The sequence below is a fragment of the Vigna radiata genome, chromosome 9, assembly GCF_000741045.1.
Source record: "Vigna radiata var. radiata cultivar VC1973A chromosome 9, Vradiata_ver6, whole genome shotgun sequence".
In the NCBI taxonomy this organism is placed as follows: Eukaryota; Viridiplantae; Streptophyta; class Magnoliopsida; order Fabales; family Fabaceae; genus Vigna; species Vigna radiata.
Genome location: NC_028359.1, coordinates 5,388,927 through 5,402,124, shown reverse-complemented (window position 1 = coordinate 5,402,124; position 13,198 = coordinate 5,388,927). Strand labels below are relative to the sequence as shown.

General features: G+C 32.2%; 1 protein-coding gene across 1 annotated transcript; it reads right to left on the bottom strand.

The window, feature by feature from the left end:
* Positions 1 to 1,112: 1,112 nt before the first annotated feature.
* LOC106773142 lies at positions 1,113 to 7,892 on the bottom strand. Its single transcript, XM_022786316.1, has 5 exons — positions 4,887 to 7,892; positions 4,558 to 4,806; positions 3,777 to 4,481; positions 2,720 to 3,544; positions 1,113 to 1,715 (listed from the first exon to the last, which is right to left on the bottom strand). The coding sequence occupies exons 1-5, from the start codon at positions 7,890 to 7,892 to the stop codon at positions 1,113 to 1,115; spliced, it is 5,388 nt and encodes a 1,795-aa protein (XP_022642037.1).
* Positions 7,893 to 13,198: the final 5,306 nt, after the last annotated feature.

Here is a 13,198-nt window from a genome sequence, read left to right as displayed (position 1 = left end):
AGGTGGTTTCTAAACTCTTACAAATTGTTTCTTTGTGATTGTAATTTGTAATTGTTTTGTGATAGTGGACTATTTATCTCGGTTTGAGATAAGCGACTGGACGTAGGATTGGTAAGATCCGAACCAGTATAAAAATCATCTGTGCAAATTTCTCTCAACCTTACTCTTTTACTTATATTTATTATTTGCATAGTAAGTTTAATTGAGTAGAAATTAAAAGGCACACGGTTGTATTAAAACCCCTTTTGGTTTGTTATTCCACGCTAACAATTCCGCTGCAGTCGATTCTAACATTAATGAATGAGAAGAGAAGAAAATTAGAACTACATGAGAGTATCTGTTTGTGTTTGTGAAAAATCATGGTGAAAAAAAGACAACGATGCTTAATGCCATGGAGAATAATAGATGAGAAATGGAAAATGGAATATGAAGTTGTGATGATGAAGATGAAGATTGGTTGTGTGAGGAACTTTTGAAAAAAAAAAATGACATGGAAATCTAATAGAATCTTTCTAGTTTTAGTAGATTTTATTGTTGCAATTCTTTTTAGAGATGAAATAACAAGAGTAAAGAGAGAAACATATGAAGACAGAAAAAAATAAAAAGTAAAATAATTTAAACTTTCAAATAATTTTAAAATAACTTAAATCCACCTCATTCAATCACTCACTTAAAAAAGATAGTCCATTGATACAAAATAAAAACTTAATTGAAACAAAAAAAAGAGACTTAACTGGAATAGGAACCTACCGAAACATTAAAGTAAAAATAAACTAACAAATCATAATAATAAAATAAAATAAAAACGAGGACCTAGAAAATTGGGAATATAGATACTGGCAGATTGTCTCACTTAATTCAAATGAAAAAGAGTCTTTAATGTTCAGAGAGAATATTAATTTTTAGAGGATTGTGGAGAGAGAAAGAAGAAGAATAAGAGAGCATAAAATTGAGTTTGCAAATTCCCCAAGCAGCTCAAAAAAGTTATGATCCCCGTTGAATACCTTTTCCAAATTTGGGGAGTGAATTTTCCGAGTGCAGTTGGCATAAAACTAAAGGCGTATTTGTTTGTCATTCTTATATTATCTTTATATATGTACTGACTCTGTTATTTAAATAACTTTTGAATGGCCACGTAAAGGCAAAGTTTTGAGAATTACCTGTTGTTTGGAGCAGTGTATAGAGTATTTGAGGGCTGGCAATTCTTCTAGTGTCAATGAGGTGAGATCACGAAACACAAATTCTTGTGTGGTTCTTTCCTCATCCTTTTCATCCTTCTTAAATATTTCTGCCAATTCTTCACACTCAGTTACCTCAAGCACTTCAAGTCTCGTAAGATCTTTGGCTACCGATGCTGGAAACAAACTTTTAACACTCTTACAATATTGAACATGCATTTCCTTTAGCAGTTGAAGGCCAATAATTCCCTCCGGATCCTTCTCCCATACATGCTTCAGTTTTGCTAGGAAACTTAAAGACAATGTTTTCAGACGGAATATTCCGGAAGGTTTTGTCATCACCCTGTTCTCATCATTCATTTTAAATATCACCTCTGCGTTTTTGCACTTCCATACTTTTAACTCTTCCAAATTGTGAAAGCAAGAAAGCAAATGAGATGGAATTATATGCTTTAGAGTATGACATCCCCATACACTCAACCTTTTCAAATACCCAAACTTGTTTTGCTGCCTCCAATGAGTGTCATCCCATACTTGCTTTATAACAAAATCATCTTCAAGCCACAGATCTTCAGTGTATGCCAAACTGACTTGTAAATCAGACAAATTATTAAATTACTTCTCTACCTTTAAAATATAATCTTACTTTTTTTTAACCCCACTAAGTTAAAGAAAAAACAAATTTACATATTTCAAGTTCAAAACTTTTACTATAGCCCTCACTTCAATAATTAGTATTCTTTATTTTAAAATTATAACTATAAAATAATTAAAAATATATTTATAATATTTTTATTAGTAGTAATAATAGTAAAAAAGGTGTATAAATTAAAATTATCAAATTACTATGTAAATACTTTTTTATATTAATTAAATTTAATATACTCATTACTCTAACAAAACTATTAATATAAAATCAAATAAATAGTAATACTATTTCTTTTTATACTTTTAGACAAGTATAATGTAATAATAACAATTTATTAAAATTGTTATATATATATATATATATATATATATATATATATATATATATATATAAGTAAAGTTATTAAAAGTGTTATATTACAATTATTTTTAAATTTTTTTAGTTATTTTAAATTTAAAATAACTAACAAATTACTGTGTCATATTGTGTTATTTTTATTTTAAAAATATAAATTTCAATATATAAAATCTATTAATTAATTATAATGAAAATTTCAATATATAAAATCTATTAATTTGTGAAAATACGACACGTTGGTTGTTCAGGGCGTATTTTTGTTTAAATGGAAATTTATAACATTGAATGCTTTTTTAGAAAATTAATATTATATTAAATTCTTTAAAAATAGAAGAACCAAATCTAATTTAATGAATAGGTAAAAGGACTTAAAAAATTAATTTAACTAAAAAAAAAAAAACCTCAACATTCTTGCTATTTAAAGCCTTTATGGCACAAACATGTATTTGTAATTTCTATGATTTTGTTTTTTCCCATATAGGAAAAGTTGATAAAATTAGGAGAAATAGTATTAAATAAATGAAAAAGTAATTACCTTATCATTGAAAACCTTTTGTATGGTGGCATTCAAGTCACCTCTCCACTGCCATTTGGCTTTTTGATCTCCTTCCACATCAAATACATCTTTCAACTTTGCTGCTATTGCTCTTTTTTCACTGAATTTCTCCATCTTTGGGCATCCTCTTATAATCAATATTTCCAGTGATGGAAATTCAAATTCACACTCCTTGTAACTGCAAAAGCTTGCCATGTTCTTTAGCCCCACGAGTTCTATAGAAATCAATTTGCTGAATACAATTTTCATCACTTTCCCTTCTTCAGTCTCTTCATTGCTTACTATTTCCTCTATATCATAACAGTTGATTACTTTCATAGTCTTAAGTTGAACCATGCTTTTGGCCGTGGAGGATGCCATTAAATTCCTTAATCCCATACAATTCTTTACTTTCAAACATGTCAAGTAACTCAACGATACAGAGGAAGGAGCTAAAGTGTTCAATCCGTAGCAATATTTTAAGCTCAAAAGCTCCAGTCTCTGTAGAACTTGGTCTCGGTCAAATCCCAGATCTTTTATATTAGAGGAACGAATAAACAATTGCTTCAACTTTAATACGACTCCCAATCTGTCATGCTGCCCAATGTTTGTACTTCGCAGTGACTCTATCGATTTATAAAAAGGATTGAAAGTCAATTTTAACTTTTCTAGATTTGGCATTTTGTACAGAAACGGGTAGAAAAGATCTGGGGAATTGACTGCACTCAAGATAATAAGCTCTTTTAAATTCTGCATTTGGTACTTGGATAACAAATTCTGGGCTTCCTCGAAGTCAATTTCCAAATACTCCAACTTGGGAAATACCTAAACATTAAAAGTAAATAGTAAGAAGAATGAATTAAATGCCTTCAAATTTCTTTGATTTTAGGCATTTTTTGTTTGCTTTGTAACTGTTTATGATTATTATGTATGGTTTTTGTTCTTATTTGGTTGTTTGTCATTTTAAAAAACTTAAATAATGAAATGAAATAGGAACATCATGCTTTTAAGAATTTCTTATTAAACTTTACTCTGATAAAGTTGGAATAATGCTTACCACTTCAGCGGAGAAAACAAACTTTTCATCACTTGTTTCTTGTGAAAATGTTTTAAGCTTCGTACACTTGCCTATGCTTAATTCCTTCAACTTTGGACACTTAATTGGATGTCTCCCCTTGTAGAATTGCTTCATGTTTTCAAGCTCATATAATCTCACATAGCTTAGTTCAGGAAACTCTAATGGATCATTGTTAGCTTCTGATGCATCTTTACTTGAAACAATTTCCACCATCCTCTCACAATGCAATATTGACATACGTTCAAGCTTTGATACATCTTTTGCCATAGAAGCTGGAAACAAATTCCTCAGTTCTTCACAATTACTTATATCTATAGTTCGAAGTTTTTTAAAATTTAGAATTCCATGTGGATCTTTGCTCCACAATTCCTTCAACTTCGGGAGGTCTTCAAGAAGAATAACCTGCAAATTTGTGTCTATCCCACCATATTCATCTATTTCTTCATAATAAGTAACTTCAAAAATCTCTTTCACGGACTTGCAGTTAGAAACTTTTAAGTTAATCAAACTTTCAAACCATCCTTCCATATGACTTGGAAAAATCTTGTCCAATTGATTACATTTTTCGATACTTACGGAAATGAGACTACAAAAGGAATCAACACTAACTTTAGTTTGCCAAATATTTGTTAACCTCTTCATGTTGCTAAGGTGGATTTCCTCCAGCTTAGGAAAGACACAAACCTTCAGTTTAATGAAAACAAACAATTATTACAAATAAATAAAAGATAAACAAAAAAGTATTTATACCAATACATACCTTGTTTGCACTAATTCCTTCAATCTCAAAAATATTTTCCATAATACGACATCCACTTAAGACGAGGCTTTTCAACCTCTTCAAACTGCTAGCCATAGATAATGAACATAGATGTGTCAATTTATCACAATCTTTCACAACTAACCTTATCAAGTTTTGAAAGTAGAAACTTGACAAGTGTTGGTCGCTCCATATCTTACAGATGTTGAGTGAGGATAAATTCAAATTCTCTAAGTTTGGAACTTCAACCTGTAAACACATACACAATTAATATGTTTACAACAAATGGGCTAATTAATTAAATAAATATGAAAAATATAATGTCATACTAGTTCACCAAAAAGAGGAGGCGCATTGTCACTATGGTCATCTTCTTCAGCAGAAATTTCTGTGTGATCTCTATTTGTAGTTTGAGCCTCTGTCGAATGTTGCCGGCAAGATGTCTTGACTTTGGCATTAAAACAAGTAATTGATGGCAATGATTGGAGTGTCAAAGTGTGTAATCTGAGAAACTTAACCTTCTTACAATCCATCGGTATTTGAAGGATCTCCTTCAAAGATACACATTCACAAACCTCAATCATTTCTAAACTAGCCAAAACTTTCTTCATGTAAGAATTACATTCAATAATCTCACTTGATCTTGTGCTAGTAGAGATTTCAATTGCATAGGAGAAGAGATTTTCCAATTGGTAACACATCTCAACCTTGATGGTTTTTAATTTGGCAAATGATTCAAGTGTAATTGGGCCGTCACATATCATCTTTAAGTTCATCATATTGTAGAGCCATAGAGATTCCAAATTTGGAAAAATGTTCACACAATTAGACAAATTTGTTGAGTTGAGATATTTGACGTCATTGTTATTTATGATGGATAAGTGTTTCAAATCCTGAAACCCATCTATATTCAACTCGTTAACAACATTTTGAACACGTACATTTCCCAAGAGCAAACTTTTTGCTGTTTTTAACAATAATTTTATGCCTTTGTGGGAGTGAATATCAATGTCGTCGTTCGACTGTAATGCCAATACTTTGAGTTCTTCATACTTATTGGTCATCATATATTCTCCAACAGAAATCATTTCAAAATCTCCAATTTCAATCTTGTAATCTTTTAACATGTCAAAGAATAAGGGATTGGGCATAATTGAAACACACGGGATGCTTAAGTCCACCACTTTCAACTGATGCAAATTCATTAGCTCAGAAAGAAATGCATTTTGACCTTTGCTTTCCTCTGTTATCAAGCTTTTTCTTATATATAGCTCTTCCAAACATGCCAAATTAGATATAAGATTCGGTGGAATAGTCTTCAGTTCAAAACAATCGCTAATGTCTAGCAATCGCAACTTATTCAAGAATCGTAACTCAACTGGCAAATTTTTAAGTTGAGATCCAGAAAAACTGAGAATTCTTAATTTTTTAAACTTTCTCAGTACCGATAAATTGCAATCCAAAGTGCACCGCTCCAAACAAAGCATTCTGAGGTTCAATAGGTCTTCAATTGAATATGGTAAGCATGATAGGTGAAAACCCCTCAATATTAAAACTAACAAGTTTTTCATGCTGCTAAAAAACCTCTCAGGTATTTCCAAAGATGGATCCTTAGTTTCTATTTGCAAAAAGTTAAGTTGAGGACAATTTATGACTTGAGGAAACCCATCTATAATGTCACTATTGCATATAGAAATTGAAATGCATTTTTCAAGATTGGGCCAGTAATCTAGTTTTCCATCTCTGAAAACAAAAACATTGTTATCAATGAGGGCATTACTTAGAGCATAATCTCGAACCATATAAGGCATACTGAAATGAATATTAGGATTTTCGTAGGATACCAAACTCAAGTTTTTCAACTCTTGGATCACTTCATTTATTTTTTCACGAGCTGCACTAAGGGAAGAGACCCCTTCAAGTATACCTAATCCAAAGCAATATTTCACCAAGTCGTTAACCAGGGGTAGGTGGCCCATTTGAGCACAAAGCAAGAAAATGAACTTGAGTTCCTTATTTTTTGGAAGGTCATATTTTATTTTATTAGGAATCTCCGAAGACTCCTTCCATTCAACTAAACCTTGCTTTTTAAATTTTTCCAGTGTAGGTTCGCTTTCTGACTCACTCCAGTTTTTAAATGCCACTGCAAAAGTAACTATTCTCATGGGCAACCCTGTACAATAGTTTTGGATTTCTTCTTTAGGCATAGACATTTTATCACCTCCTCCAGTCACCTTCTCAAATAACTTCAAGGCATCATTGCCATCTAATTCCTTTAAACAAAAATTTGACTCAACATCAATCTCATTAGGAAATACTTTCTTATAACATGAAGAAATCAAAACTTTGCATCCCTTATAATCAGCAAGAAAATTTGTTTTTTTTAGAACTTTTTTGTCAGTACCCCTTGTGCCGCCGACTGTATCCTGTGTTCGGTTAAGATTTGGGTTAGAACCTTGTTTGCTTGACCTTATGCTCAACTCATTCTTCTTTCTTAAGTCATAATCATCATCAATCGGAATTCCTAACCTATTCAAGTCTAATCTTTCATGAAGGTTATCCAAGATTATAAGGATGCTCACATTTTCTATCCTTAACCATCTCCTTAGATAATCAGCTCTGACATTTTCACTTTCCCCCGCTAGTGGCAATCCTAGCACATATGCAATGTCTTCCTGAATTTTAAGGGGATTGGGATTGATAGTTACATCTATTTCAGCCACTCTATCAAACAACCCCTCATATTTAGCTTTATTAGCAATTTTTTTTATTAAAGTGCTCTTACCCATCCCTTGTGATCCATGGAGTCCAATAATTTTCATATTGGGATCTTTAAGTTTTTTCATTATGTCTTCCATAATGGATTTTCTACTATTAAATTCAATGTAGCCAGAATTAGATGAAGTGAGGTCAAAAGATGTTACTTTCTCTGCATGAGAAACTTCGTCAATCTTGGGGGACTCATCTGTTAGCCTCAAAGCCTCTATTTCCATCTTCTTTGCTTGTCTGCCCAGTTTGTGCCTATAGTAAGGAAACAAATAATAGAGACCCCTTGTCTTCTTGTGACCTGCATTTTTGCTGTAGTTTTCAACACTACTCTCAAATTCGCCCACTTCCCCAAACCATTCTTCAACCGTAGCTTCAACTATGTGACCCTTTCTTTTAGCTTCATCGTGTTGACGATCTAACCTCTCTTTTACTTCTCCTAGACGCTTAACTTTCTTCTTTAGTTCCTCAAAATTTTTTGTGTAACAAAAAATGTAGGTCACCTGATTAATACCATGATCCCGCACAAAATCAATTGCTGGATCAAATATTTTCCACACAATATCCATACTTCCAACCTTTTTTTCTTGTACCCTTCTCGACTACATCTCTTTGCCAACAAAACATATAGTGAAAATAGATTAGTTTAACGATTAATAAAGAAAAATGAAGTATATTTTATTAATTAAAAATCACAAGTATATTTGCATATATTCAATCAAGCAACCACATTTTACAAAACAAAAAAATCATGTGAATATATATATATATATATATATATATATATTCCCTATAAACGACATCCAAATACTAGTTAAGATAATTGTTAGTATTTGTTTTAAAAATTAGACCCTTTTTTTTAATAAAATTGATAGTTTTGATAGTTATCATTGCAACCTTCCAAGAAAATTGTAATTTGCATAGCACATATTGGTACCACCTAGGATTGCATTGATCACCATGTCATTCAAGAGTAAATGGTTAAATTCGTCTTTGAAAAGAGACTAGTAGGTTACTCTGATGAACAATACGAATGTTCATGTTTTAAGCCAAACTTTATACCAGGATATCAAAACTAACACTTTCTCTTAACCTAAAAAAGAATCCTAAGAGTCAAAATCAGTTTGAAAATTTTAAATATATAGTTGGAACTTAATAATTATTAAATCAAAGAATTAATTAAAATTTGATATATATATATATATATATATATATATACACACTAGTAAAAAAAGATATATTACCGTGTCTGTTATGCCTCGGTTCAGCAAAAATCGAAGCATAAAAAGACACGGTGACATTTTTGAAATTTTCGAGACAGTATAGACCTCGGTTTGTTTGGAACCGAAGGAGTATAAGGTATATGGCATCAGTTGTCTGCAGAATCAAGAACAAAAACCCCTGCAAGACATTAACAATTCAATCAACTATTTGATGAAAATCCCTGTATAAGGCTTTTGGCCTCGATTGTCTACAAAACGAGGCCAAAATCCCCTGCAAAAACCTAACGTTCCAATCACCTGTCTGATGAAAATCCCTGTGCAGGGCTTTTGGCCTCGGTTGTCTACAGAACCGAGGTCAAAAACCCCTACAAAACCTTGACATTCCTTATACTATGGTCGTTCATGTTATTGAATGTGTATTGATTTGTGATGCGAATATGAAACTATGTTATTTCTTGTACTGTGGTCGATCATGTGTGAGCTTTTCGTACTGCGTTACGTTAAGGATGTTGGAGTCTCGTGTAGAGACAGAGATTCGAGTGTCACTTCCTTCTACGCGAGGAGGTGGATGTCTCGACCAAAAAGCTTCAGCTCGTGCTGAGTATAGTGCACGGTGCGCATAGTATCAATATTTTTACTCGTTAGTCCTCTAAAAGTCAAGGAGATAGGTCTGAAGTTGCGATGGTAGATGACTCGAATCGCCCTATTAGTTAGAATAGGTTATGACGACACAATACAAGGAAACGACATTGGCTTATGATTGATTGGTTGAGATATTATTTCTCTGATGAAATATGATTCTATGACTATCTTATTATGTGTTAAAACGATTGTTATATACTGTATGTTATGATATTTCTAGTTGGACACCCTTCCATGTTGTGGTTGTGGTTTCTAGTTGCGATGATCATTTTATATGGGAGCAGATGATCATGCAGTTAGTTTGGATATTGTATTGCGTGGCTAGTAGATTGAGAGAGTTGGAGAATTTATGGTTGTTTGAATAAACTATTTCATATGGAGTTTTATTTTATAATTAAATTGGAATTTTGGTTTATTTTTCTTGAATTGTAAAGACTAATTGAATTTGGATTTCCGCAATGGTATTATGATTTTGAAAAATTTTAAATTTTCACTTGTAACTGTGACATGCAAAAATTGGTGTGTTACACTTTCTCCTATATAGATGGTGGCAAAGCCTTACCAATAGATAAACTAGCTTGCCAACATGGTCTTAAAAACAAAGAGAATATCAGGCGCACAAGTTCTAGGGTTAACCACAAAATGACTATAACAATTGTGACAAGAACCCAACCCATTACGGTTCGCTATTTAGTTGCAAACCCTCAAGAACAAGGCCATGTCTAAAGAGCTCGACCTCACCAATCATCAAGGAGCTTGCCTGAATGACCAACTTGTTTGAAGAGCTCGACTAGAGTAGCCATCAAGGAGCTCAGTTGAATGGCTAACCTATCCTGAGAGCTCAACCCCCAATGGCCATCAAAGAGCGTGGCCAAATGGCCAACCTATTTGAAGAGCTCAACTAGATTAGCCATCAAGGAGCTTAACTAGACAGTCTTCATAATAAAGAGCTTGGTCGAAACCTGTCTAGATAGCTCGACCCTAATGGCCATTAAGTAGCTCGGCGAAATGGTCAACCTATCTGAAAAGCTCCTCTAGATTAGCCATCAAGGTGCTCGACCAAACAACCTTCACGAAAGAGCTTAGCCTTGTAGCCATCAAAGAGCTTGGTCGAATGGCTAGCTTTCTTGAAGAGCTCGACCTTTGTAGCCATCAACGACCTCAGCCACCATGGTGCCATCGTCTAAGAGTTTGGCCTTAACATCATTAAGGAGCTCAACTTAAATGGCCATCAAGGAGCTTGACCTATATAATCACCACTTTCAAATAGCTTGGCTCCGATAGCCATCAAGGAGCTCGACCCTGAGCCCAAATTACCTTAAGCTTAAAGAGAGCTCGACCTTGAGGCCTAACTACGTTAAGCTTAGAGAGAGTTTGGCCTTGAGGCCAAATTATTTTAATCTCAGATAGAGCTCGGCCTTGAGACCAAATCAAAGCTACTCTTATAAGGAAGTTTTGCTTCCTTGAAATATCTACACCTAAATACAACTCCAAAACTTCTTCAAATCATCAATAAAAGGCTTTAAATAAACATAATCGCTAACTTAAGATTAAATGGACTTGAAATTAGACACGTTAGAAACATGTAAGGATTTTTCATACACAACTCAGGTGGAAAACTGTATGGATGACAATCACATACCAACAAAAATATGGTGATAAGGATGCCTAAATGTATGAATTAAATCTATCTGAACATAGACCAAGTTGCACATTACGAGGATCACTAACAAACGAAAGATGTTTTCGATTGAAGTTGTTCCAGGATTCCCCATCACAAGGATGATGCAGCATTCCTTGAGTTTTATTACCATCATGTCATGTCATGTGTTGTACTTTTTGCATTGAAGCAAACATTCTTTATAATCTTGGAATTATTGGAAAATAGAACATGGACTTTTATGGAATCAATTTTTTGGCCTTTGACCTGCATGCATTGTGTAATACCAAGGATGCTCACAAAATTTGCATTCAAGTAAGGAAGCGTTATTTTTTCCAATGTCATTGTCATAAAAAAGCATGCAGTCATTGACATAACAATCAATCTTCATCGTTTCTAATCCCAACTTAGAAACACATCTCTTGGCTTCATATCAATTCTTTGGAAAAGAATTATTTAGTGATGTCAAATCTAAAACGATTATTGAAATGAAGTCCAATGTTTAATTGAGAACATTCCAATTAGATTTCCAATCCATAAGTCTAATGCAGAATGATAATTTTCACTATATTGACCCTTGAAATACATGTTCATTTGTCTCTGTCAATAAATTGTAAAACCTCTAAGTGGCTTCATTTGGAGACTCTTCATCACGACTATGGTTTTCTTATGTTGTTCAGCATGGCAGCTAAGAGCATTATTGACAATCTCTTGCATATGCATAAATTAATCCATCTCGAAGGTCTTTACAAAAATGTTTGAACTTGATGGCTACCAACTTTCACGAGTAGTCGAGGTAGAAGGAATTTTTGCACCATGCATGAAATGTCCAAATCTCATAATTTCACAATGATAGCTACAAAGAGTTCGGTGGGGCACCCACTTGGAACTATGGAGAGTTTATTATATTGAGAGTAGCTAGAACTACTAAGAACGGTGGGAGACATTTTTGGGGTTACTCTAACTACAAAGTTAGATTCATGGAGTTTTTGTTATGATTAATTTTGGTTGTTCTGGGTTGTAGTTAACTGCAAGATTGTTTTCTTCTCATTGTTATGAATAATAGAGTGAAAGTGAAGTTTTGATTGAGTGTAATTATTTCAAATCATGCATTAAAAATGATGGTGGTGAAAGGAATGTTACTATTGTAAGGCAATCGAGAAAGATATATAATCTAGAAAAAAAAAAGTTAAGGTTTTAAAAAAATGGATGATGTTGTTAACTGAGTTGTTATTTCTTGGGTGTTGTTCATATTAATATTGATTTAACTGTAGTTTGAACAATCCAGTTTTTAATACAATAAAAATAAATTTTCTAATGAATAGATGTTAAAATGACTTAATGTTCTGTTTAGTATACTTGAAATTAACTTCAAAATATGAAATGATAAAATGAATATTATTATTTCATATTAACTAAATTTGACACTAACATGCATTATAATTCAGATAAAAAGCTTGTATCACTTGAGCAATGGATCCATTAAAAGACATATAGAGTATAAGTGGTAAAATAAAAATCTTACCTTGAGTGTGAGACAAACAAAGGATAAGAAACCTCCGATTGATCACCATCAACCATTTTCCATTTCTTTTCTCCTTTATACGCCTCTGTCCCACCCTTACATTCTCTTTTCCTTACTGAATATTCCCCTCGCTTACAAGTAACTGCTGTTCACACTTCAAACATCCAAAAAAAATCTAAATAATAATATTTTTTTAATTTCTTTTACAGTTTTTTATAACCGAAACAAAAACTTTAACTTTCGATTTCAAATTTTAAGCGAGATTAAAAATCTATTCTTTTTTATCTCGTCTTAATGTTTTAATCCGTGTCATAACTCAAAAATAACCAATATCATATCTCTTTGATCAATAGAAAAAACCATGATATTATATATATATATATATATATATATATATATATATATATGGGATTTGCTAATTTATGTAAGGAGGTTTTTCACTTGGTACATTTTAGCAAAGTGTACTAAATTTTAGGTTACAAAAATGTCCCTCTTAAAAAAGAAAACTAACTTTAAATCCAAGGATATTTTAATAATTTTAAAATTTAATTTAAAATAAAATAATAAAAGGTAGTTATTAAAAATCCTGATTGGTCCACGAGAGAAGTTATTAGTTTTTATTTTATTTTTAATTTTAAAAAACAACCACCTTTTATTTTATTTTTTATTTTAAAAAACAACTACCTTTTAAAAAATATAATGGTCATGGAAAATATGTTGTCGTGATCACACTTTGTTAAAATGTACCAACTGAAAAATCACTTTACGTAAATTAGCAAACCCCATATATATATATATATATATATATATATATATATATATATA